Genomic DNA, 24,824 nt, shown 5'->3' on the forward strand with positions numbered 1-24,824 from the left:
AAACCATAGCCTTGACTAGATGGACCTTTGTTGGCAAAGTAATATCTCTGCTTTTTAATATGCTGTCTAGGTTGGTCATAACTTTCCTTCCAAGGAGTAAGCGTCTTTTAATTTCATGGCTGCAATCACCGTCTGCAGTGATTTTGGAGCCCCAAAAAATAAAGTCTGACACTGTTTCCAGTGTTTCCCCATCTATTTGCCATGAAGTGATGGGACTAGATGCCATGATCTTCGTTTTCTGAATGTTGAGCTTTAAGCCAACTTTTCCACTCTCCTCTTTCACTTTCATCAAGAGGCTTTTTAGTTCCTCTTCACTTTCTGCGATAAGGGTGGTGTCATCTGCATATCTGAGGTTATTGATATTTCTCCCGGCAATCTTGATTCCAGCTTGTGCTTCTTCCAGCCCAGCGTTTCTCATGATGTAATAATCAAAAAATAATAAACTCTGCATATAAGTTAAATAAGTAGGTTAACAATATACAGCCTTGACGTACTCCTTTTCCTATTTGGAACCAGTCTGTTGTCCCATGTCCAGTTCTAACTGTTGCTTCCTGACCCGCATATAGGTTTTTCAAGAGGCAGGTCAGGTGGTCTGGTATTCCCATCTCTTTCAGGATTTTCCACAGTTTATCGTGATGCACACAGTCAAAGGCTTTGGCATAGTCAATAAAGCAGGAATAGATGTTTTTCTGGAACTCTCTTGCTTTTTTGATGATCCAGAGTTACTGTTTAAATTTGCCCTTCGGAGCTCAGAGTAGATCTAGGAACCTGAAAGCCTTTTTGCTACAAACAGGAAGGTGACTCTGAGAGGCTCTTGTGCCTGGGAGGGCCCCACAGCATCCCACTTGGTTTCACTTCTCAGTTGCCTTCAGCTCAAAATAATCGTTTGCCAGAGTAGTATATTGTGCTCCCCTTCAAGGCCAGAACACGGTCTTTGTGCTTTAAGCCTGCAGTAGTCCTGGGACAGATATACCAGTAAGGAATGTCAAGGGTGGAGATTGGCAGTTGAGGTTTGAGGTACGTGCATACTAAGTCACTTCAGTCGTGTCTGACTCTTTGTGACCCTGTGGACTGTAGCCCACCAGGCTCCTCTGTCCTTGGGATTCTCCAGGCAAGAATACCAGAGTGGGTTGCTGTGCCCTCTTCCAGGGGATCTACCCTACCCACGGATCTCTTATGTCTGCCTGCATTGGCAGGCACTTTCCTTGTGGTTTGAGGTAAGGAGGAAGAAAACACAGCCAGGGTGGAGATAGAGCATTCTTCAGGATTTTGTCTCCTTAAAAATAAGAAATAAATTAGTACAGAATAATAGTAACAAACATTCTCAATCACTCTTCTTGAATATGTGCTGGACTCTCAGTATAGCAATTCATAGCCCTTGAGTTCTGAAAAATATTCTTAAATAATTTCTCTGGTTACAACTTCCCCATTGTTTCCCATGCTCTTTCTTGAGCTCCTACTGGTCACATACTAAACTTTCTAGATGACTTTTTTAACGTTCTTACCTTTTCTCTCAGTTTTCCATCTTTCTGTCTTGTTCTGTTTTCTGAGATATTTTTTCCAACTTTATTTTCTATTGAAATTTTCATATTTACTATGAGTTTCCAAGACCTTTTAAAAATAATGAATTTTTTGGGTACCATTATGTTCTTGTTCAATGTTTCTTTGAGAATGTTCATAATAGTTTTTTTTAACATTACAATTTCCCTCCTTAGTGTGTTCTTCCAAGTTCTTTTTTGTTTTAAGCTCTGGCTTTCATATTTATTAGAGTTTCTTCAAATGTCTATTAATTTTTTTGACCCACTCTTATTTTTTAAAAAGCACTAAAAATGCTGTTTGAAAGCACTTTGCGTGAGTGGAACTTGTTTGCATGGATTTCAGTGCGAGATAATCAGTGCTCTTTTCTTGTAAAGTGTCTGGAGTTGTGGGGAGGGGGAGGTCTGCCTGGAAGTTTTCATTCTGGCTCCCAGCATGCTGGGTGTTGAATGAGGTAAAGGATTAGGACAGGTCTGGCAACATGTGTTTGTAACTTTTGTTCAATGCATTGTAGTTAGTACCCCACTTTCAGCTGTGTTCCTCTTTCTTTTCTGGCAGCTCTCCATTCCCCTTTTGGAGACAGTACACTTCCCGTCTTCTTTGGTGTTGGGCAGAGGTAGTTGTTCGACTGTGGGAAGTGAGAATCTGAAGGTCACTTTTTTGATGGTCTTTCAACCAGTCCTATTTTTAGCTCCACCTCACCCCCGTTTTCCGATGTATTCCTCCAATTCCTCATGCTTCTAAGGCCTCTTTTTACACAGACTGCTTTTCATTTCTCCTCCTTACTGGCTTAGGATTTTGTTTTCTTGGGTTTTCTCTCAGCTACTACTCAGTCCATCAGCTTCCCAGCCTCCTAAATTAGTTGTCTCTTGTTCTCTTTTCCCTTTCCCCACTCCTTTTTCATCCCTGTATTATCTTTTCAGGAGAGTTTTAAGAGGCAGTGGGGATTAATGCGTGTGTGTTTATCTGTGTGTGTGTGCTCAGTTGTGTCCAACTCTTTGCTATCCCATGGGCTGCAGCCCACCAGGCTCCTCTGTCCATGGGATTTCCCAGGAGTTGGTTGTCAGTTCCTTCTCCAGGGAATCTTCCTGACCCCGGAGTTGACCCCACGTCTCCTGCATTGCAGGTGGATTCTTTACCACTGTACCTCCTGGGAAGCCCCCAATGCCCATGTTTAGTTAGATATTAATACATTTTTAGAAAATACGTTCTATCTTTTGATGGACTGGATTCCGCTTTCCACTCCTTTCTGCCTACAAAGAGGGTATGGGTGCCGGATTGCTGAGTTTGGGGATTGGAAAAAACCTGTCACTTGCATTTAAACATGTACTGTATATTGTTTTGCTCATTTCCCCTTCTCTTCTGACCTCCCTGTAACCTTTTGCTTTCTCATTTTCATCCTGAGGTATCAGCCCACTGCAGGCCAAGGAGAGAAGCTGGGGTTTTCCTGTATTTTCTTTCAACACACCTGTCTTGTCTTTTCTCTTTTCCCTACTATGTCTTATTCTTTTATTAATGTTTGAATTCTCTTTTATATCATTAGTGTACTCACTTAACCACCTCTTTAAACTTATTTTCTCAAGCTCGTGTTGTTTGTCACACCTGCTAGGTTTACCTCATGGTGGATTATGTCCTTATATGATTTATACTTTTCAGTAACTTGTTTATCCCTGAGATCAGTTTTTCCGTGGGAAATCTGTGAACTCTTGCTTGTTGAAGAGTCTCTAAGGGGCTGTTATGCATTTACTTCTCTTTTGTAATTTACATTAATTTCTTGAAGTTTCTTTAAAACAGAAGATAGTAAAACATGGCCTCATCTTTTTTCCTAAGCCAGTGACTTTTTTCACAGCCCTCATTTATGATAGATTCAGAGGGATGTGCAATCTTTTTAATTCTAGCTAAACAAGGAAGGGTTTTAGCTCTTATTTTGAAAAAGCAGAATGGGAAAAAAAGAAGAGAGATGGAGTGAGGTGTGGTGGAAGTAAGAGCCTGGGTTAGCGGTTCCCAGGCTTCTTGGGGCAGATAGATCACTACTGTGCACATCAGCTGGACATGAGGGCCAATGGAATTTGGCAACACCAGTTATGTCCTAACAATCTTGAGTGCTGCCAGATTGTGTCCATGTCCCAGAAGCACAGATTAACTTGATGAATGTTATAAAATAGCCCTGCTGTTTCAGACCTAGAAAGGCAGTTCATCAGTTGAGAGGGAATAGACTCTTCAGAGATTTGGTAATTGTGTTCTAAGAATGAAAACCCAGGGGAAAACTATCGTGATTAGTTGTCATTAGTGTTATGCAAAGTTTTCCTTATTGTAATGACAGTAAGGCAGAATTTTCACATGGGTTTTACATTTTGGCAGTAGGCTGGAGAGATGGATATTGAAGAAAATCTAGATGATAGAAGAGTTGTCATTCTGATGATTTGTTGTTGTTTTCTCTCTGGATTGATAGACAGTATCTGAGACCGGAATTTTTTTCTGCACTTAGGTTCAGATTTCAGCTTTATCCTTGTCAGTGGTTTGGCTCATATCCTGAGACTATTATGTTTGGGGAATTTGATGGCCTTGGAACCTAATTATACACAGAGGGCAAAAGTTCCAATTATTTAAAGAAGTCTGCAAGCCCATTTCATATTTTTAAAGAAAGCGGATGTGGGAAGCATCTATTTTCAATTTTGCAATGCTGCCTGTGCATTTAAAAACATAAAACATACTTGAAGGAAAAACAAGCTTTTTCTTTTCTAAACACAAGTAATGTGTCTTTATCAAGGAAATTAGAAAACACTGGAAAAAATAAAGTCGAAAATTATTTGATAGTTTTGTCACCCAAAGGTAGTTTAGAGGTGATATACACCTTGTAGACTTTTCTGCTATGGATATTTGTGATTCATGTTTCCAAAAATGGTATCATTCTCTTTGTAACCTCTTTGACAAAACTACACATACATACATATAAATATGTATCAGTAAATATAGAAGTACAGTCTAGTCTTCAGTGGAGGCTTCGTATTCTGTTATATCATGATGTATTTAGTTCTCAATTTCAAGGATCCATTTCAAAAGGAATGATTTTATTTGCTAACCAGAGTCTGGCTATGGAATTGTGAACACTGTACATAATAGCAATTTAAAATAAGTTATAGTTTAAAGATTAAGGCATCAGAAGTAATTTGAAATTTCCTCAACAGTAGATTGAAGCTATGTGATTGTTATTCTAGCCATTTTTTTCTTCTTCTGATAAATACAGTTTTATAACTTCTGCCTATTTAAGTGAATTCTTTACTTGTTAAGTAACAAAAAAAAAATTTTATAGCTACTTAGATTGGTTTGGAGAGACGATGTAAACACCTACCTCATGAGTCTTTCATTGGGCTGCATTGCCCTAAAACGTCCATTAGGTTCAGTTCAGTTCAGTTCAGTTGCTCAGTCGTGTTCGACTCTGCGACCCCATGAATCGCAGCACGCCAGGCCTCCCTGTCCATCACCAACTCCCGGAGTTCACCCAGACTCACATCGCTCGAGTCCGTGATGCCATCCAGCCATCTCATCCTCTGTCGTCCCCTTCTCCTCCTGCCCCCAATCCCTCCCAGCATCAGAGTCTTTTCCAATGAGTCAACTCTTGGCATGAGGTGGCCAAAGTAGTGGAGTTTCAGCTTTAGCATCATTCCTTCCAAAGAAATCCCAGGGCTGATCTCCTTCAGAATGGACTGGTTGGATCTCCTTGCAGTCCAAGGGACTCTCAAGAGTCTTCTCCAACACCACAGTTCAAAAGCATCAATTCTTCGGCACTCCATTAGGTTACTATTGACTTTTATGGAAAGTTCTAGTAGATGTAAAGACCTTTATCTGGACTAGAAGTGTTTACAAAAAGGCAGTTCATCTATTTCTTAATAAAATGACATCAATACTTTGTGTTTCTCTTTAGCAGATTTCCACAGGTAGTTTCATGTTATAAAATCTGAGCTAAATATTACATGCTCACCAAATTTTGATCTTGTATTAAGTTGATTCTGTAAGCCAGTGGAGTAGAACCACATGTAGACCCCAGGTTGCTTTTGCTTTTAGAGATTTGATACATGGAGCCAAAAGTTTACTTTGCAGTTATGCATGCCTTGTTTCCTACTTTCTTTTGCCGTTATCAGCATTTAGAAATTTCTGAAACTTCCCTGTAGTTTCTTCCCTGACATGCCAGCTATATTTGTTCAATCTTGGGTCCATCGTGCCTTTAACAACTCATAAAAATTCAGTTCTTTGTATTAATTTTATATATTGCAACTTTACTATATTTGTTGATTAGCTCTAGTTATTTTCTGGCTGTCTTTAGGGTTTTCTATGTAGAGGATCATGTCATCTGCAAACAGTGAGAGTTTTACTTCTTCTTTTCAAATCTGGATTCCTTTTACTTCTTTTTCATCTCTGTTTGCTGTAGCTGAATCTTCCAAAACTCTGTTGAATAGTAGTGGTGAGAGTGGGCACCCTTGTCTTGTTTCTGACTTTAGGGGAAATGCTTTCAATTTTTCGCCATTGAAGATAATGTTTGCTGTGGGTTTATCATATATGGCTTTTATTATGTTGAGGTATGTTACTTCTGTGCCTGCTTTCTGGAGGGTTTTTATCATAAATGGGTGTTGAATTTTGTCAAAGGCTTTCTCTGCATCTATTGAGATACACATATGGTTTTTATCTTTCAATTTGTTAATGTGATGTATCACATTGATTGATTTCCAAATATTGAAGAATCCTTGCATCCCTGGGATAAACCCCACTTGGTGATGATGTATGATCTTTTTAATATGTTATTGGATTCTGTTTGCTAGAATTTTGTTAAGGATTTTTGCATCTATGTTCATCAGTGATATTGGCCTGTAGTTTTCTCTTTTTTGTGTGGCATCTTTGTCTGATTTTGGTATTAGGGTGATGGTGGCCTCATAGAATGAGTTTGGAAGTTTACCTTCCTCTGCAATTTTCTGGAAGAGTTTGAGTAGGATAGGTGTTAGCTCTTCTCTAAATTTTTGGTAGAATTCACCTATGAAGCCATCTGGTCTTGGGCTTTTGTTTGTTGGAAGATTTTTGATTACGGTTTCAATTTCTGTGCTTGTGATGGGTCTGTTTTCTGTTTCTTCCTGGTTCGGTTTTTGAAGGTTATACTTTTCTGAGAATTCGTCCATTTTTTCCAAGTTGTCCAGTTTATTGTCATATAGTTGCTAATAGTAGTCTCTTATGATCGTTTGTATTTCTGTGTTGTCTGTTGTGAATCTCCATTTTCATTTCTAATTTTGTTGATTTGATTCATCTCCCTTTTTTCTTGATGAGTCTGGCTAATGGTTTGTCTATTTTATTTATTTTCTCACATCCCTTGAATTCCTATACATTAACAGTGAGAAAACAGAAAGAGAAATTAAGGAAATAATCCCATTCACCATTTCTATGAAAAGAATAAAATACTTATGAATAAATCTACCTAAAGAAACAGAAGACCTATATATAGAAAACTATAAAACACTGATAAAAGAAATAAAAAATGACACAAATAGATAGAGAAGTATACCATGTTCATGGATTGGAAGACTCAATATATTGAAAATGAGTATACTACCCAAAGCAATCTATAGATTCAATGCAGTCCTTATCAAGCTATCAATGGTATTTTTCACAGAACTAGAACAAATAATTTCACAATTTGTATGGAAATACACAAAAACCTTGAATAGCCAAAGCAGTTTTGAGAAAGAAGAATGAAACTGGAGGAATCAACCTGCCTGACTTCAGACTATACTACAAATCTACAGTCATCATGACAGTATGGTACTGGCACAAAGACAGAAATATAGATCAACATAACAAAATAGAAAGCCCACAGATAAATCCACACACCTGTGGACACCTTATCTTTGACAAAGGATGCAAAAATAAACAATGGAGAAAAGACAATCTCCTTAACAAGTGGTGCTGGGAAGACTGGTCAACCACCTGTAAAAGAATGAAACTAGAACACTTTCTAACACCATACACAAAAATAAACTCAAAATGGATTAAAGATCTAAATATAAGACAAGAAACTATAAAACTCCTAGAGGAAAACAGGCAAAACCCTCTCTGACATAAATCACAGCAAGATCCTCTATGACCCACCTCCCAGAGTAATGGAAATAAAAGCAAAAATAAACAAATGGGACCTAATTAAACTTAAAGGCTTTTGCACAATGAAGGAAACTATAAGCAAGGTGAAAACACAGCCTTCAGAATGGGAGAAAATAATACCAAATGAAGTAACTGACAAAGACTTAATCTCAAAAATATACAAGCAGCTCATGCAGCTCAATACCAGAAAAATAAATGACTCAATCAAAAAATGGGCCAAAGAACTAAACAGACATGTCTCCTAAAGAAGACATACAAATGGGTAACAAACACATGAAAAGATGCTCAACATCACTCATTATCAGAGAGATGCAAATCAAAACCACAGTGAGGTACCATCTCACTCTAGTCAGAATGGCTGCTATCAAAAAGTCTACAAACAATAAATGCTGGAGAGGGAATGTGGAGAAAAGGGAATCTTCTTACACTTGGTGGGAATGCAAACTAGTACAGCCACTATGGAGAACAGTGTGGAGATTCCTTGAAAAACTGGAAATAGAACTGCCATATGATCCAGCAAGCCCACTGCTGGGCATACACACTCAGAAAGCCAGAATTGAAAGAGACACATGTGTCCCGATATTCATCGCAGCACTGTTTACAATAGCTAGGACATGTAAGCAACCTAGATGTCCATTGGCAGACGAATGGATAAGAAAGCTGTACATATACACAATGGAATATCACTCAGCTGTTAAAAAGAATACATTTGAATCAGTTCTAATGAGGTGGATGAAACTGGAGCCTATTATGCAGAGTGAAGTGAGTCAGAAAGAAAAACACCAGTACAGTATATTAACACATATATATGGAACTTAGAAAGATGGTAATGATGACCCTATATGCAGGACAGAAAAAGAGACACGGATAGAAAGAACAGACTTTCGGACTCTGTGGGAGAAGGCGAGGGTGGGATGATTTGAGAGAATGGCATTGAAACATGTATATTACCATATGTGAAATAGACTATTACCATATGTGAAATAGACGACCAGTCCAAGTTCGATGCAGGGCACTCAAGGCTGGTGCACTGGGACAACCCAGAGGGATGGGATGGGAAGAGACGTGTTCGGGATGGGGGACGCATGGGGGACTCCATGAACAGAGGAGCCTGATGGGCTGCAGTCCACACGGTCACAAAGAGTTGGACACGACTCATCAACTGTAACACTCAAATTCTGTAGTGTTATGGAATAAAGAGTTTATGTGCAGCTTTTATTCTTCTTTTACATCTTCCTAGTTCTGAGAGCTAAATTTAAAGATTTGAGCTCTGCATTATTTCTCAGCTTTCTCCCAGTAATGGGTTCAGGGTAGCACCTCTGGATGATGGTGGTAATAGTAGTTAATAGTAGTTTTCTGAGTCCAGCCTTACATGCGGTCTTCTGGGTCTAGGTGAGAAAGCACTTTGCCTTTCCCGTCTCAGACACAACAGTATGCTAGAAATTGACTGTGTAGGCCCAAGGGATAGTCACTGTCTCACTTCTCCTCCCACAGCCGGGCTCTGGAGTCTCTGAGTAAGTCCTCATCTTTTCGCTGTGGCCTTTGAAGTGCTCATTGTATGCATGCTCAGTCATGTCCGACTCTATGGACTGTAGCCCACCAGGCTCCCATGTCCATGGAATTTTTCAGGCAAGAATACTGGAGCGGGTTGCCAGTTTCTACTCCAGAGGATCTTCTTGACCCAGGGATCGAACCTGCATCTCTTGTGTTTCCTGCATTGGTAGGTGGATTCTTTACCACTGTAGCACTTGGGAAGCACCCATACTACACTTAATCTTAGCCTTAGCCAAAAGGCTGGAAAGTACTGCTGCTGCTGCTGCTAAGTCGCTTCAGTCGTGTCCAGCTCTGTGTGACCCCAGCCCCCATTGCCTTCTCCAGGAAAGTACTGAGTAGCTGCCTAATGGTTACTTCCATAGAAATGAGTTTTTTCCTTATCGTGTGATTTCAGTATTAGCTTCAAGAAAGCTACATGTATGCCTTTATTTTCAAGCTTCAAATCTTGCTTGAAAAAGAAACTTTATTTTCTCATGAAATTTGGAAAGATGTGCTTACTCCTGTGTCCCAATGATTTGGGCTTTTAAAATTGCCATTTGGGAGTGGCTGCTTCATTTAATAGTAATGAGATGTCACTATGGGCCCTGGTGGGCATTAGAAAGAAAGCAGGATGTTACAAAAAGAACAAGACATATTTCTTGGAGTATTTAACAGCTTTCATTCCTTCTACGTAATCGTCACAGCAGTAGCAACCCATGTGAGGGACAGGTAAGGTAGTTAGTTGTTAATGCCATTTCCCATCAGAAGCTGAGCTTGAAGAGGTTAAAGGATTTTGTCAAGAAAGGAGGTAGCTGGAGCTCTTCTGACGACATCTTGCACACAAGACGGTTAAATTGTATTTTGTGGCAATGATATTAGAGGTGTACAAATTCAGAGAGTGGGGAAAGATTGTGAAGGAGTGACCAGGAAAGGCTTTGCAGAGGACCTTACAGACTAAGGGAAGAATCTGGACTTGTTGAAGAGGAGTAGATGGAGCACTCCCAAGTTAGGGGTGGCGGATCACAGGGATTGTCTTAAGGAGCGAAGAGTTTTTTTTGTTCCAGTTAATTAATGGAAGCTATTGGTTTATTTTGCTGTTTCTTTAAGAATTCCACTGGTTATTTCAGACTGCCTGATGGACTTGTTATTTGCAAGATTAGTGTTCTTTCATTTGGATAGAAGCTTACAGTGCCAGAATGTGTGTGTGTGGTGTGTGTGGGGATCTCATGGCCCTGTATTATCGCCTACCATTTGATATTTTTCTGCTTTGAAGAAGATTGTGTCTGAGGAGGATATTATCTGACTGTGTTTCCCCATCAAAGAGAAGTGAAATAATACCTTGTCCTTGGTCTGGTCTCTGTGGTTCTGAGGGGTTTTCCCCTCCTGGTAGACTTCCTGTACTGGGCAAGGGGAGAAATGAAGAACTTGTATATATGAAAAGCCCATGTTCATTTATTTGAGCCTCAACATTCAATCACTAATTTTTCTTTAGAGTTCTCATAGCCACTTCGAGGTGTTGAGCATTCCCTTGGCTCTATCCTGATTGCTGAGGGGTATCTGGGGAGAGGCCCGGGTCTGATGCCAGGAGATTTCCTTTCCTACGGGGCCTTCTGCTAGGACTCCCGTTTCCTTTCCTACGGGGCCTTCTGCTAGGACTCCCGTTTCCTTTCCTATGGGGCCTTCTGCTAGGACTCCCGTTGCCTTTCCTACGGGCCTTCTGCTAGGACTCCCGTTGCCTTTCCTGCGGGGCTTTCTGCTGGGACTCCCGTTGCCTTTCCTGCGGGGCCTTCTGCTGGGACTCCCGTTTGGCAGATGTCTTCTTGTCGCTCTAGGTGGGTTAGTGGCGATTGAAGCCCCTCTGTAGTGGTTTTCAAGTGGCCAGAGATTCACTTTGGTTTCATTTCACTTTCATTTCTCTCTGGAGGATACCCATCTTATTCTCCTTGACCATTCAAATTTTTTGGAAGTAGTTTTGAGTATCAGTGGCATTTTCTGTAGGTTTACTTTGCATTAAACCATCTACATGTTGCTAGTTGTAAGGGACATTTCCTTGGATACTGAGACAACATTGACTGAGCACCTTTTGGCCCCTTTGAAGTTGAGACGTGTGGATGCTTAAGGTTGTAGCCCTTGCATGGTCCCTCAGAGTCCCCTGGGGCAGTCTAGACAGACCCTTAAGCATGAGGTGATACGTCAGGAAGGTGCCAAGCTCTATGGGCTCTCAGAAGAGAACTCTTTCCCAAAGCCTGGAGTAGCTGTCAAGCTCTACCACCATTTGGTTGGTTGTTATTTAGTCTGGAAAGTTGGGAGTTAGACATACTGTCCATTTTCATACCAGAGCTGGGTTTGAGGGCTTCGGTAGAGACAGTTTGGTCTTTGGAATCGGAAGGCCTGAGTTCAGGTCTTGTTTGTGCCTGGACCTCCCAGTGGGTCCATTGGGAGCTCACACTTACTAGGGAGGAAACAGGATTTAGAGCAGGACAGCCCGGATGAGGTCAGTTTAAGAAATCCCAGTAGAGTTTCTTTACTGGAGGATTTCCAAGCTCTTCTGACATACTAATGTGTACTGCTAGCCCTTGGAAGGATTACTCTGCAGTTCCTAGTCTCATTTGGATTTTTAAAACATGGAGCATTTTCTCAGATTATTATTCCACCAAGCATACTTAGGGAACACTGTCATTCCTAATTTCTAGCTCTTAAACCTACAAATCTGTGCAAGTTGTTTTCAGTTAACACAACGTTCTTTTGAGAAAAGAAGTTAATCCACAACTGGCCAGTGCATTTCATCATGAGCTGTACTGAACAGTAGCTATTGGTTATGATAGGAAATTTGAGAAAGTAAGAAAATATCGTTTTATTTTTAGGCATATTGGCATATAACATTTTAGTTTTATATTTGCAGCATGATATGTTACTTGTATATACTACAAATTGATCCCCACAGTAAGTCTGGTTATCATCTGTCACTGTATAATCGACTTCTCCTTTGTCTATTTCACTTACCTCCAACCCTCTCCCCTCTGGTAGCCACCAGTCTCTGCTCTGTAAGATTTGTTGTGTTTATTAATTTGTCTTTTAGATTTCACAGGTAAGTTATATCATACAGTATTTGTCTTTCTCTGTCTGACTTATTTCACTTAGCATAATAACCTCTAGGTTCATACATATGGTGACAGACTTGTCACAGATGGCAGTGTGTGCTGTTGGTGGGAATGTAAATCGGCACAGTCACTATGGAAAACAGTATGGAGGGTCCCAAAAAAATTGAAAAGAGAACTACCATGTGATCCAGCTATTTCACTTCTGGTATTTATCTGGAGAAAACGAAAACACTAATTCACAAAGACATATGTATATTCCCTTTGTTCATTGCAGCATTATGTATAATACCCAAGATATGGAAATAATCTAAGAGTCTGTCCATGGATCCATGGATAAAAAAGATGTGTGTGCCTGTGTACACACACAGTGGAGTATTACTCAATTGTAGAAAACAGAAACAGTGCTGGATTGTGTATCCTCAACTTTCACATACGGATTTTAAAGTACTGACAGCAGTCCTGTGAAGGAGACATTTGATCATGGCCATTTTGCACATTAGTAAGCTGAAGTTCAAATAGTATGCATGGAGATGCTGAAAGTCAAACTATGGTCTGCCTTTTGCCAAAGGCCACATTTCATTAACCATAATGCTTTGTTATAGAGCTCAGTCTTTTATTTTTAACTTCTCTTGCTTTTTTAAAGTTTTAAATGATTATTACAAAATTAATATATATTTACTAAAGATAAGTAGGTGAGAGAGAATTAGAAAATGCCCCCCAAGCTCATCATCAAGTAGAAGAACTTCAGTCTTTATTTTCCGTTGTTTTATGCAATGTTATATTCATTAACCATACTTGTGGTTAAATATATGTATGTACAACATATATACATTTTTATACTCTATATATATAATTTTTAATCTCCCTACAGATGTGCATTTTGGTTATTGCCACATCACTGATAAAGTATTTTAATAAACACACTGAACCAGGACTTGGAAACTTGTAGCTCTTTTATACAAGCTGCTGCTTGACTGTAGGCAGGTTCATTGACCTTCCTGGAACTCATTTCCTTGTGGATAAGTGAGGATCAGATCACTGGTTTGGAAGCTATGGTTTTCTACACAGTTTCCTGCGGGCTAGGGGTAGAGATGTCATCAGAGCAGAGAGGACCCTGGCTCTTTACTCCCATCTGTTTTCACTCAAGCTTACACTCTTATAACTCTTTTATAGATTTGGGGTCCAAGCACATTTGCAAAGAGGAACTCACTGATTTTTTGTGGAAGAGTATAAAATTTTTGGACCTGATGATCCTGAAGCTCTCCACTTCTATGATTCTCTTTTATGATGTCTGTTAAGTGTGCTCTGTACATTTAGAACATTTCTTCACCAATCTACACTAATCTAGAGTGGTAGATTAAGCAGATTTGCTGCAGTCTTTCAGCTGATCTCAGGAACCACGTAATAAGCACAAAAATAATCCCTGATCAGTGCTGAGCAATGTTCAAAGCACTGTTGAATTGTTTCTCAGCAAATTTACCACTGTCTTTGACTTGATCCATCTCAGGTCCAATTTAATGCCTCTTTTGGGGAATACTAACCAGGGAGTCATTGGTTCCTTAAAACAAATATATGTTTGAAAACTATGGACTCCACCAATAACTGGTTTTCCATTTTCCTTATGCATGTGAAGGTTATGAATCTTGAGGGATTAATTTGAAAGTCCCAGTAGCTTGACTTGTTTCTCTTGCCTCTGCAGAAGGAAGAATGTTCTTCAGAAATGAGGTGAATTAATGCTCAGGCACTCAAGAACCCTGGACAGCTTACATGAGGTGTTTAAAACCTGCCCTGACCATCTCGCCACACAGCTCTGTTATGAGGCCTGACAGGATGAACGCAGCGTGGAGGGACAGTGTCCTGCCCTGTCGGAACGGTGACTGCTGACCCGCCGGGAGCAAGCAGGGGGCCTCACACTGTCTGCCAGCACAATGAAGGAAGTGGTCTACTGGTCACCTGAGAAGGTGGCAGACTGGCTGCAGGAGAATGCTATGCCAGAATACTGTGAGCCTCTGGAACATTTCACAGGCCGGGACTTGATCAACCTCACCCAGGAGGATTTCACAAAACCCCCGCTGTGCCTGGTCACCTCTGACAACGGGCAGCGGCTCTTGCACATGATAGAGACCCTGAAGATGGAGCACCACTTGGAAGCACACAAGAACGGCCACGCCAACGGGCACCTCAGCATTGGCACCGGCAGCCCCTCCTCTAACGGCAGCTTTAGCATCAAGGTCAAACCCAACGGGATGCCCAATGGGTATAGGAAGGAAATGATCAAGATCCCCATGCCAGAACCGGAGCGCTCCCAGTACCCCATGGAGTGGGGCAAGACTTTCCTGGCCTTTCTTTATGCACTTTCCTGCTTTGTTCTCACCACAGTGATGATCTCGGTCGTCCATGAACGAGTACCTCCCAAGGAGGTGCAGCCTCCACTACCGGACACGTTTTTTGACCATTTTAACCGGGTGCAGTGGGCCTTTTCTATTTGTGAAATTAACGGCATGATCCTTGTGGGACTCTGGTTAATTCAGTGGCTGCTCTTAAAGTACAAGTAAGTAAAGCACAAGTCTGCAGTTTCAGGGATTGGGAGGTGGCACGACCGATGTTTAATATTCATTACTGGGAAATGAAATGGATCAAGCAGTAGGAATCAAAGCACATTCTTTCTTTTTTGTTTTTTAACCACGTAGTCTGTTGAACCAACCAGAGCTCTGGCAGCTTTAAGGAAGTGCTGTGTTTTATACCAGATTCATATAGTGATGAACAGGATTGTTAGAGATGAGGTTTTTTATGTTTTCACATCACAGGAAGGAAAACCCTCAGACATTTTCAGAGAGTACAGGCTATTAAACCACAGAAAACTATCCAGTCTTGGTGTGTGTAACCCATCAAATCAGTGGTTGACAGTTGGCCTGTGGGCTATGAATGACGCTATAGCTTTTTCCACACAGAATCAGATATCTGAACCATTGTGATATGTATCTGAAGATGCTTCACACAGAGAATTCAGAACAGCTGGTCCAGAGTGACTTGAGCTAGTGGAGAGTGATACCCAGTTTAGGTGGGATGTGGATGAACCTGCATGGCTTTCCACCTTTCTTTAGAATGTGTGGCATTTAGAGCAGTATTTCATTCTGGTTTCTCAGGATTTTCAGTAGGCATCTCCTTTTAGTTTCAGGTAAATCCAAAGTGGCTTTCATGTCCCAGGCTCTAAACTCAATGCAGCAAAGTTATTTGCCTGAGTTACATATAGCAAACTGAACACATGCTTTGCCCTCATCACGGGTGTCTGATTTTTCCATTAGCAGAACATCTTTATGGCTTCCACGCATGGGAGTTGGAAATTGGTTTGCTAAGGAATGAGTGTCTCTCTGGTAGACTCTGTTGCATGACCCACAGTGTGGTTGAATATTAAGGAAATCATCTTAAGTAAAGAAAACAAAATGCAGACTGAGAATTTATGTTGAACTTTAATGGAAATGATGAGTTTTTTCTTGTATGTTTTATAAAGTCTGTGTTTTCTTCCCTTATATGTTAGATATCTACAAGTGGAAATAAAAGCAACTCCCAAGTCTTTGCCAGTAAAGGACTATCTTTATGTTGTATGTAGGAAGCTATTCAAGTAGCCAGTTTTTATCTGGGGGCTGGTTTGGCTATCCCAGAGTTGAAGCAGGGAAGCCTGGTGTGCCACAGTCCATGGGGTCACACAGAGTTGGACATGACTGAACCACTGAAAAACAAGAGTTTAAGGTAAATTTGATACAGGAGCAACAGTCTGGGATGCGTTTGAGTTTGTGGAAGAAAGACTGTTTCTTGTTCGCTTTAGTTTTAAGAGGCTGAATAGGTAAGAATAGGCCGTAGAAGTGTGAGATGCTAAAAATTTACTAATTATATTCTTCTGTCAGACTTCAGTTCTGCTTTTGACTTTCAAAATTTTTCCCCTAGAAGCTCATTAGAGGGGAAAAAAAAAAAATGTCTATATATTTTCCCTTAACAAAGGCAAGGTCAACTCTAAATTAGGCTTCCTGGGGTTTTCCTGATTTTTGTTGTTTTGTTTATATGAGTTTGTTTTCTGATTTTTATCAAAATTCTTACATGCCAGCTAATAATTTACTGCCCAGAAAAGAACATTTATGTACTAGTATGTACACATCAAAACCTTTCACAGAAATGTGAGTTTTGAATAATTTTATTCTTGTTCTAAGAAATGTCCTAACCACAGGGATAATTTCTTTAAAGTATATTACTGTTGGTATTTCTCTCAGCAGGGACTTTTCCTCTAATCTGTTTCTCTTGAGGCTTTCTAATTTTGTCTTTTACTGGTATTTGTTGCTAATACTATAGTCATTTGCATTTAAATTGTTCTACAGCCATAAATCACTTAATTCATGCCTGGGGCAAAATTAACCCAAGGCTGGGACACAGGCAGCCCTGGCCCCAGCCCCAGCCGTGTGCTAGCATGCTGATAGAGTGGATGAATCTCCAAATCTCAGGAGCCTTGTTTTTCTCACAGATTCAGTAAAGACCTCTCAGTCTAGATGATTTCTGTTGCTCTATACCACTGTTTTATTTGATTACAAAATCACTGAATGAGCCAAGTTACATTTGAGTGTTATTAGCTGCAGAGCATTTGTAGTTCAGAATATGTCCAACTTTAAAGATTCTTTAAAGTCCTCTCTCTGGTTTCCGCGTTGGCAGGATAACCCAGTCATTTTCATGAGAGTCTTCAGCATCCGCCCCCCTGTCCTACTACTGGGGCACATCCCTAGCTTGCCATCTCCCTCCTTGAGACCTCTCTGGAGTGTGTGTGGCACACCAGACTTGGGAAGGGCAGGAAGAAAGATGCAGGTGGACACACCAAGCAGCGGCTATTAATGAGCCCCCTTTCCCTGGCCCTCATGAGGGCTGAGCTGTTTCCTAGTGCAGAGAGACACCCTTATTCCAGTTATTTGGCTCTGACAGTGTCGCAGTCTTATTCATCATGTTGGGAAAATGGATCCTCTGGTTATGGAATATTCTGTTTAAAAGCAGTAACCCTCTCATTTTTTCTGTGCTCAACCCTTCTGACACTTGACCCCTCTCCCTAGCCTCCACTCAAACTCAGCTTTTCTAAAACCAGATTTATCATCTTTTTCTTTCAACTTCTTCCTTTTTTGTAGGCAGTGGCATTTCCTAGAAACCTAGAACTTCTCAGTTCCTTTCGTATAAATAGTCACTAAGTTCTGTCGATTCTAATCGCAGATTCATTACCTCTTTTCATTCCTACCTGCTGAGTATAGTGAGTACTCAGACGGAGGCCCAGTTCCCTAGCCTGAAGCTCAAGGTCCTCATATCTGGCCCCAGGCTGTTCGACCTCATCTGTAGCTGCTCTGCTCAGTGGTTTCCCTTGAACCCTCCAAGCTCATGTCACATTCCGTTCTGTTCTTTGTGTGTGTGTGTGTGTCTCCTTTACTGCTGGACTTTACGTTCCCCAAGGGAAAAGACCAGATCCTATTTGTCATTTATCTTGGTATCCCACTGCCTCATATAGAGTCTGGCACATAGAAAGTGCTTGTTTAAAGTTCATTCACTGAGACCCTCCTGTATGCGGGGCTGCTGCAATGCTCAGAGGCCCCTTGATGCTCACACGGAGCTTGTATTCTCACTAGGGTGAAACAGTTTGTGAACAAATGAATATATACTACCAGATGGGTAAGAGAAATGCAGAAAAATAAAGCAGTCTAAAAGGTTAGAGAGTTTTGGAGACAGTAGGGAGGGGGTGGTATTTTAGATGAAGTGTTTAGAAAAGGCCTCTAATGAGGTGACCATTGAATAGACACCTGAATCAATGAGGGGGATACCAGTTGGTGTTTGGGGCAGGAGTCCCGGTAGGAGACACAGCAAAGGCAGAGTCTCTGAGGTTTACCTGGGGAAAAGCCACAGGCCAAGCAAACTGGGAGAAAATGGCCACACAGAGTCAGGGAGGTGTGGATGGCATATGGGTCATGGAAAAAAGAGGCAGGATTTTTGTTCCAGGTGTGGTGATAAGTCATTAGGGAAGAATGATGTGGACAGATGTGTATTTTAAAAGGAGCACTCTGGCTGCAGTGAAGAGAACAGGTCAACGAGACTGGAAGCAGGGGATGGGTTAGGAATCTATTACAAATGGTCCAGTTGGGAGATGACCATGAGATAGACTCATGTTTCGCCAATGAATACGTTTGGTACTGGGATGGTGGGAAGGGACGAACTCTTTCTAGAAGCCATGGCTTCTGTTACATTTAGAGCGCCTTATCATTTATAGCCACAGGGCTGGCTTGCGTTACAGAGACTCACATAAGGTTTTTGGGTCTGTCTCTGAATCTCTGAATTTTATATGAAGTTTAATGAGGAATGAATCGAAGACTGAGATTGAATTCACTTATTTGGGAGCTCTCACAGCTTTGCTGGAATATATTTTATTTCAGAGCAAAGTCGGGTGATGTGTATATTCTGATATTTGTTTTCTGTCACGGCTGCTTTTGGATCAGATATTTGCCTGCAGGGCTTCCCAGGTGGTGCAGCGGTAAAGAATCCACCTGCTAACACAGGAGACAAAGAGACAAAGACGGCGGTTCAGTCCTGGGTCGGGAAGATCCCCTGGAGGAGGAAGTGGCACCCCACTCCAGTATTCTTGCCTGGAGAATCCCATGGACAGAGGAGCCTGGTGGGCTACAGTCCACGGGCTGTCAAAGGGCCGGTCAGACCTGACTGAGCAACTGAGCACACACATTTGCCTACAGTGAATAGTAGTCGTTTGGGGGGTGGGAGTGGATGGTATAAAGATGAATTAAACGTTGCAGGATGCATTGGTCCACTGGTGGTGAAAAGATTTGAAGAAAGAAAAAAGAAAAGGAGCCACAGGATACTTGGGACATGAGGTGGAGTTGAAAGAACTTCGTGGTTGAGCATTTGGGGCACGGGGTAGCATAATCTGGCATAAACCGTTGTGCGACATTGTGGACAGAACGGTCACCACGTAGGTTCTTTGAAAATTGATCTCAGGCCAGAAGGGAAGGAACTGGAGAAGGGAATGGTGTTGGCCGATCCTGCATTAAGACTTGATGTCTCTATTCAGAACTGTTTGTCGGGGCTTCATTGATCCCGCAGGAAGGAACAAGTACAGGTTTCCAGCATGGCTTCCCAGGATTACAGTCTGAGAGTTTTTAGGTGTTTGGCAGCAGTGTGTTTTTTATGTTCAGAGACCGCTTCGGAAAAGACTTTGTATTTTATCCTTTGATAACATGCCCTGGGTTTGGAGGCCTTATTTGTTAGGAGGGTGTCTGCGGTGTTTGCCTCTCTCCTGTGGATGAATCTAATTTCCAAGGACATGATCCTTGTGCTGATTGGCAGCTGCTGCTCTCAGGTGCTAATTTAATGTTGTTGTTTGTTTTGTGTTTTATTCAGTAGAGAAGATTCTCCATCAGCATGTATCTTTCATTTCACCCCTGTTTAATTCCATCAGTGTCTCTTTTCACACTAAGTTGATTGGTTTAAAGTACTTATCTCTTTCATCTTCTAATCCTCAAAGTAGTTTATGACCACAGTTATTGTCAACATTTTTAAAATTTTGTTTTCAAGTCTTTGATGATTGTGATTAAGTAAAGTCCTTAAAAGCTGTTGATGTAGAGCATTTAATGTGAAGGAGTTCCCTCCAATAATGTTTATTCTTCAAGTTCCAGAAGGGCCTTTTTTTTAAAAAAGCCATTTCACTTTATTAGAAATCAATGGTGCCCTGTGGGCCACTAGGCTGGTCTCTAAATGGAACTTCAGGGCGTCTTTACGTTTAGCAATTTATCAAGGATTATTGAAGACTAGTGCTAGAGATGTCGCACTGAGCAAACAAAGCCTCATAGAAACAAAGCTACATAGTTATCTTCTGGGAGTTTTTGTGTGTTCTCACGGTAACATCTCAGGTTTTTGAAGTGTGGGTTGTCCCACACTATCCTAAAGTACAAAAGTCATGAGGACAAAAATTCCCTTCTGCTGTTGCAGCTGTAGGGTCACCTAGTGCCTTATTTAATCAGCGGATAAACCAGCATATTCCTCTCCAGCCATAAAGCAAGATAAGAGCTCAGAAGTCATCATTCCCCTCCCTTGCTTCTCTCTCTACACATGTACCTGTATCTGTTATATACTTAACTCAGAGTCTGTATTCTTCTGTCCCTTTTCATCCATGTTGTCGAAAATCATTATCACCCTGTTCACGTGGCACATTCCAGACATTTGAGTAACAGGAATTTTTTTTTCTTACATGCGTTGAGTTATTTGATCCAGTCAGCTCTTACGACGAGCAGTACTATTCTCTTGTCTCTGTGAAGATAACTGAGACACAGAAAGTATGTTGACTTCCCCAGAATCCCACACTGAATATTTAGAAAATTGAAAGTTTTTCAGTGTAAGTCCACGGAAATGTCCTGGGGAAGTGTATTTTCTTAGCAGATGTAGTACCATTGATCAGACAAGCAGAGGACCGGTAGAAGAATGAAAACAGGTAAGTCCTGCTTTGAATAATAAGGTTTATGCAATGCATACAAACCAGGAGACATTCCTACGTGCCCCAGGATTGGACCTGCCACACCCGCAGGCCAGCCTGTCTTGCTGTTCCACCGTCGTTCGTGGAAGTGTACTGAGTTCTGTCCCAGCTGACTGCTGTCCTCTGACCTGCCGGGTATGGTGTGGTCCCTGTTCACCACGGGTCTCGGAAACCCCCGGTGCCACCAAGTGCAGTAACGCTTTTCCACTGCAGACCACCAGTCAGGAGTGCCCAACCTTGTTCTTTTATTTTATTCAGTTTTAATTGGAGGATAATTTGCTTTACAGTATTGTGTTGGTTTCTCCCATACATGCACGCGAATCAGCCGTAGGTATACGTATGTCCCGTCCCCCTTGAACCTCCCTGCCACCTCCCACCCCACACCAGCCCTCTAGGTTGTCACAGAGCCCCAGGTTGAGCTCCCTGCATCACACGGCAAATTCCCACTGGCTGGCTGTTTTCCCCTTGGTAACGTGTATGTTTCCATGCTGCTGTCTCAGTTTGTCCCACCCTCTGCTTCCCCTGCTGCGTCCACAAGCCTCTCCTGTCTATCTGCATCGCCGTTGCTGCCTTGCAGATAGGTTCTTCTTCTCCTTGATGTCCCCTTGCTGTCTCGAGCTCGTTTTCGCCCCTTGAGTCTGACCCCATTGTCCGTCTGGGCTGCAGAGCCTGGGCTGAGATCCTGCTTTCATTCTGGGGACCTTTCCTGTCTCATTATCCTCCTGTGTAATCTGGACCTCCTAGGTGTTTGCCGGCTTCTGCTCCAGCTCCCTGGGAATGGGGAAGAACAGCCACTCTGAGCCCTCAGTGATGGATTCGCTGCCAGGCTTACTTCTCATCCTCACAGTAGCGAACAGATGGTCTTACCTGCTCTCACCTTTATCAGTGTCAGTCTCAAGACCTAAATATTAGCCTGAACTCTAGGAATTGTCAGGAAACTAAATTCAGTAATCCCAGCAATTTAGGTTTTAAATGAGCATAAATATTCTAAGTGGCTTTTTAAACTGAGAGGATAAAAGGGAGAGAAAGAAAAAAAAATACAGAGGTGCAATAAATTACAGTTTTCATAAGTTAGTTTTTATTTATGACACTAAAGAAACTAATGTACCTCGCTTATAGGCAGATTAGAAGGTAAAAATAAAAAAGAAAAATTTACTGATGGTGCCTAAGATAAATAATGCTAACATCTGGTTTCATATTTGGCTTAATATTTTCCTGTATGCTCAGATAGGTGTAATCTGTATGTGTGTGTATTTTTAGTACCATATTTGCCTTGTATTTTACAATGTGCCTCGGGATCATCTCTGTCCCTTTCTCTTAAAAAATCGTCATGGATGTCTGTCTAAGTATTCATGATCTTATTTAGAAGTCATTGCATCTGTCCCTCCCAGCCTGTTTGTATCAGGGCAGTGGCAGTTAAGCATCAGTTATACTGTAAATCTTAGTTTAAGATAATCTACAGGCACCTATTGACTTGAGGTGAGTTTGGTCAGGTTACTTAACTACTTGTAGTAGCATTGTTTCCTCATCTACAGAATGGGAACAATAAAAATAGTGCCCGTCTCAGCGTCGTTGTGCCGATGGAGTGAGATATATGTATGGAGCACTTAACGAGTCCTTGGTGCCCTCCTGGTTCCTGTGCCTGCCCTGCCCCCGTTCCCATCTTACCCTCAGTCGGTCAGTGCTGTCCGACTCTGCAGCTCCACGGACTGTAGCCCACCAGCCTCCTCTGTTCACTGGATTTCCTGGCAAGAATACTGGAGTGGGTAACCATTTCCTCCCCCAGGGAATCTTCCTGACTCAGGGATTGAACCCACATCTCTTGCATCTCCTGTATCTGCAGGCTTCTTCTTTCCCCCTCGCACCACTTGGGAACAGCGTGTCTGTCTTCCCCCGACTCTCAGGCCAGACGTCTCGGTCACCACGTCTGGTCTTCATCCCCCCACTTCTCACCAAGTCGCTGCCCTGCAGTCGCTGGTGCCGTCTCTTGCCTGGGTGGTTACAGGAGCTTCCTCCCAGTCTGCTTCCATTCTTGCTCCCCTTACGTCATGTGTCAGCTCCGCAGACAGAACGTGTAACTTCACAAGTGAGTGGGTGTGTGTGACCCTTCCTCATCTCATTACAGCGTTCAGGTTGGAGGTGCTTATGGTGACCAAGGAGGTCCTCCCAGACTGCAGGTCCTCATGTCCTGCTTCCCCCTGACCCTCCTGCCAGTCTCCAGTGCCCTCACGTACTGACCTCTGTTTAGAATCTCCTTCCGAAGAAGGCGCTGCGGGGCTGGGGGTGGGGGCTCAGGATGGGGGGCTGGACAAATGTATACCTGTGGCCGATTCATGTTGATGTGTGGCAGAAACCAGTACCACATTGTAAAGCAACTACCCTCCAGTGAAAATGAATCAATTAATTTTTAAAAAAAGAAAAAGAGAATCTTCTCCCACAGATATCCTCATGGTTAACCCTCCTCACATGTAGGGACATTCTCTGATCAACTAACCCCCAATCTGTAACGTCCTATCCCCCAGTGACACTCTCACTTAATTTTACCCTTTAGAATTTTCCCAGCATGCTCTATATTTTACTTATATGTTTATTGTCTGCTTCCTCTCCTAGAATACACATGCCGCAAGGCCAGCTTTTTGTCCATTCGATTCACTGCTGTAGTCCCAGAATAAGGCCTGGCACATACACATGTTCATTAGGAGAGTAAATAAATAATAACAGCAGCTAACATTTATTGAGGATTGCACTGTGCTGATTACTATGCCTGCTGCTGCTGCTGCTAAGTCGCTTCAGTCGTGTCCAACTCTGTGCGACCCCAGAGACGGCAGCCCACCCATCCCTGTGATTCTCCAGGCAAGAACACTGGAGTGGGTTGCCATTTCCTTCTCCAGTGCATGAAAGTGAAAAGTGAAAGTGAAGTCACGCAGTCATGTCTGACTCTTAGTGACCCCATGGACTGCAGCCTACCAGGCTCCTCCGTCCATGGGATTTTCCAGGCAGGAGTACTGTGCCTAGAATTTAATAAATGTTAGCCATTGGTGGTGATGTATGTGCTTATGATGTTTCTAGAAACCAACCCCCTGTTAAAGCAAAAGTGTTACTATCAAGGGTGATCCATGAGCTTAAGGGCAAACATGAATTGTTGAGTTCAGCCAGCTGTAACTGAACAGACATTAAGAATGTGATTCAGGGTGGGTAAGTTTTCATGAAGGAAGGGAATGAGGAAAGATACACATATTTGCATTATGTGTACACACTCATGGGCTTCCTAGGTGGTGCGGTGGTAAAGAATTCACCTGCCAGTGCAGGAGATGCAAGAGACTTGGGTTCAATCCCTGGGTCAGGAAGATCCCCTGGAGGAGGAAACAGCAACCCACTCCAGTATCTTGCCTGGGAAATCCCACGGACAGAGGAGCCTGGTGGGCTGCAGTCCATGGGGTCACAGAGAGTCGAACACAACTGAGCACGCACGCACACACAATTACATGTATTTGTATTATACACAGGTATGTATGTATGCTCACATACTATTTTTGCTAATAGCCTAAAATACTAACAAGAAAGGTAACTTCTTCTGTTTGATACATACGTGTGCTGCGGTTTCTGGAGGATGCTTGATTGTGATTCTTTTTAACTCTCTCACATAGACCATACAATCTTAGAGGGTAATATTTTTTTCTTTATCTCATGTTACAATCTATATTTAACTTAGGAAATAAATTTTTTAAGGTGGCTTTAGTGCAGACAGTTTTATCATCTGATCTGTTCTTTACAGATTCCCTAAACCAGTACAGATCATTTTCTAAATCTAATCATCTGTTGCATTATTTTGCAGATCTTTTACATGAGGCTTAGAAAAAAATATAAGTCGGTACCTTTTTTTTTTTTTTAACTTGACAGCTTTGTTAGTGAAAACAGCAGCTAATCAAAAGTATTATTATTGTTGTTTAGTCGTACGT

General features: G+C 41.8%; 1 protein-coding gene across 23 annotated transcripts in view; it reads left to right on the forward strand.

The window, feature by feature from the left end:
- The window catches only part of SGMS1 (sphingomyelin synthase 1), a 330,390-nt gene that overhangs the window by 274,725 nt on the left and 30,841 nt on the right, over positions 1-24,824 (forward strand). For 22 of the 23 annotated variants that reach the window (XM_010832194.1, XM_010832198.1, XM_010832199.1 and 19 more), the window contains one exon: positions 14,011-14,862. In XM_010832194.1, coding sequence (XP_010830496.1) covers positions 14,240-14,862 — 623 coding nt within the window. In that variant the 5' untranslated portion in view covers positions 14,011-14,239. Of the gene's footprint in view, positions 1-675; positions 1,018-14,010; positions 14,863-24,824 lie in introns of those variants that run through there. The other variant, XM_010832210.1, reaches the window with a different exon arrangement.

The sequence above is a fragment of the Bison bison genome, unplaced genomic scaffold (genome assembly GCF_000754665.1).
Source record: "Bison bison bison isolate TAMUID 2011002044 unplaced genomic scaffold, Bison_UMD1.0 scf7180017860456, whole genome shotgun sequence".
Lineage (NCBI taxonomy): Eukaryota > Metazoa > Chordata > Mammalia > Artiodactyla > Bovidae > Bison > Bison bison.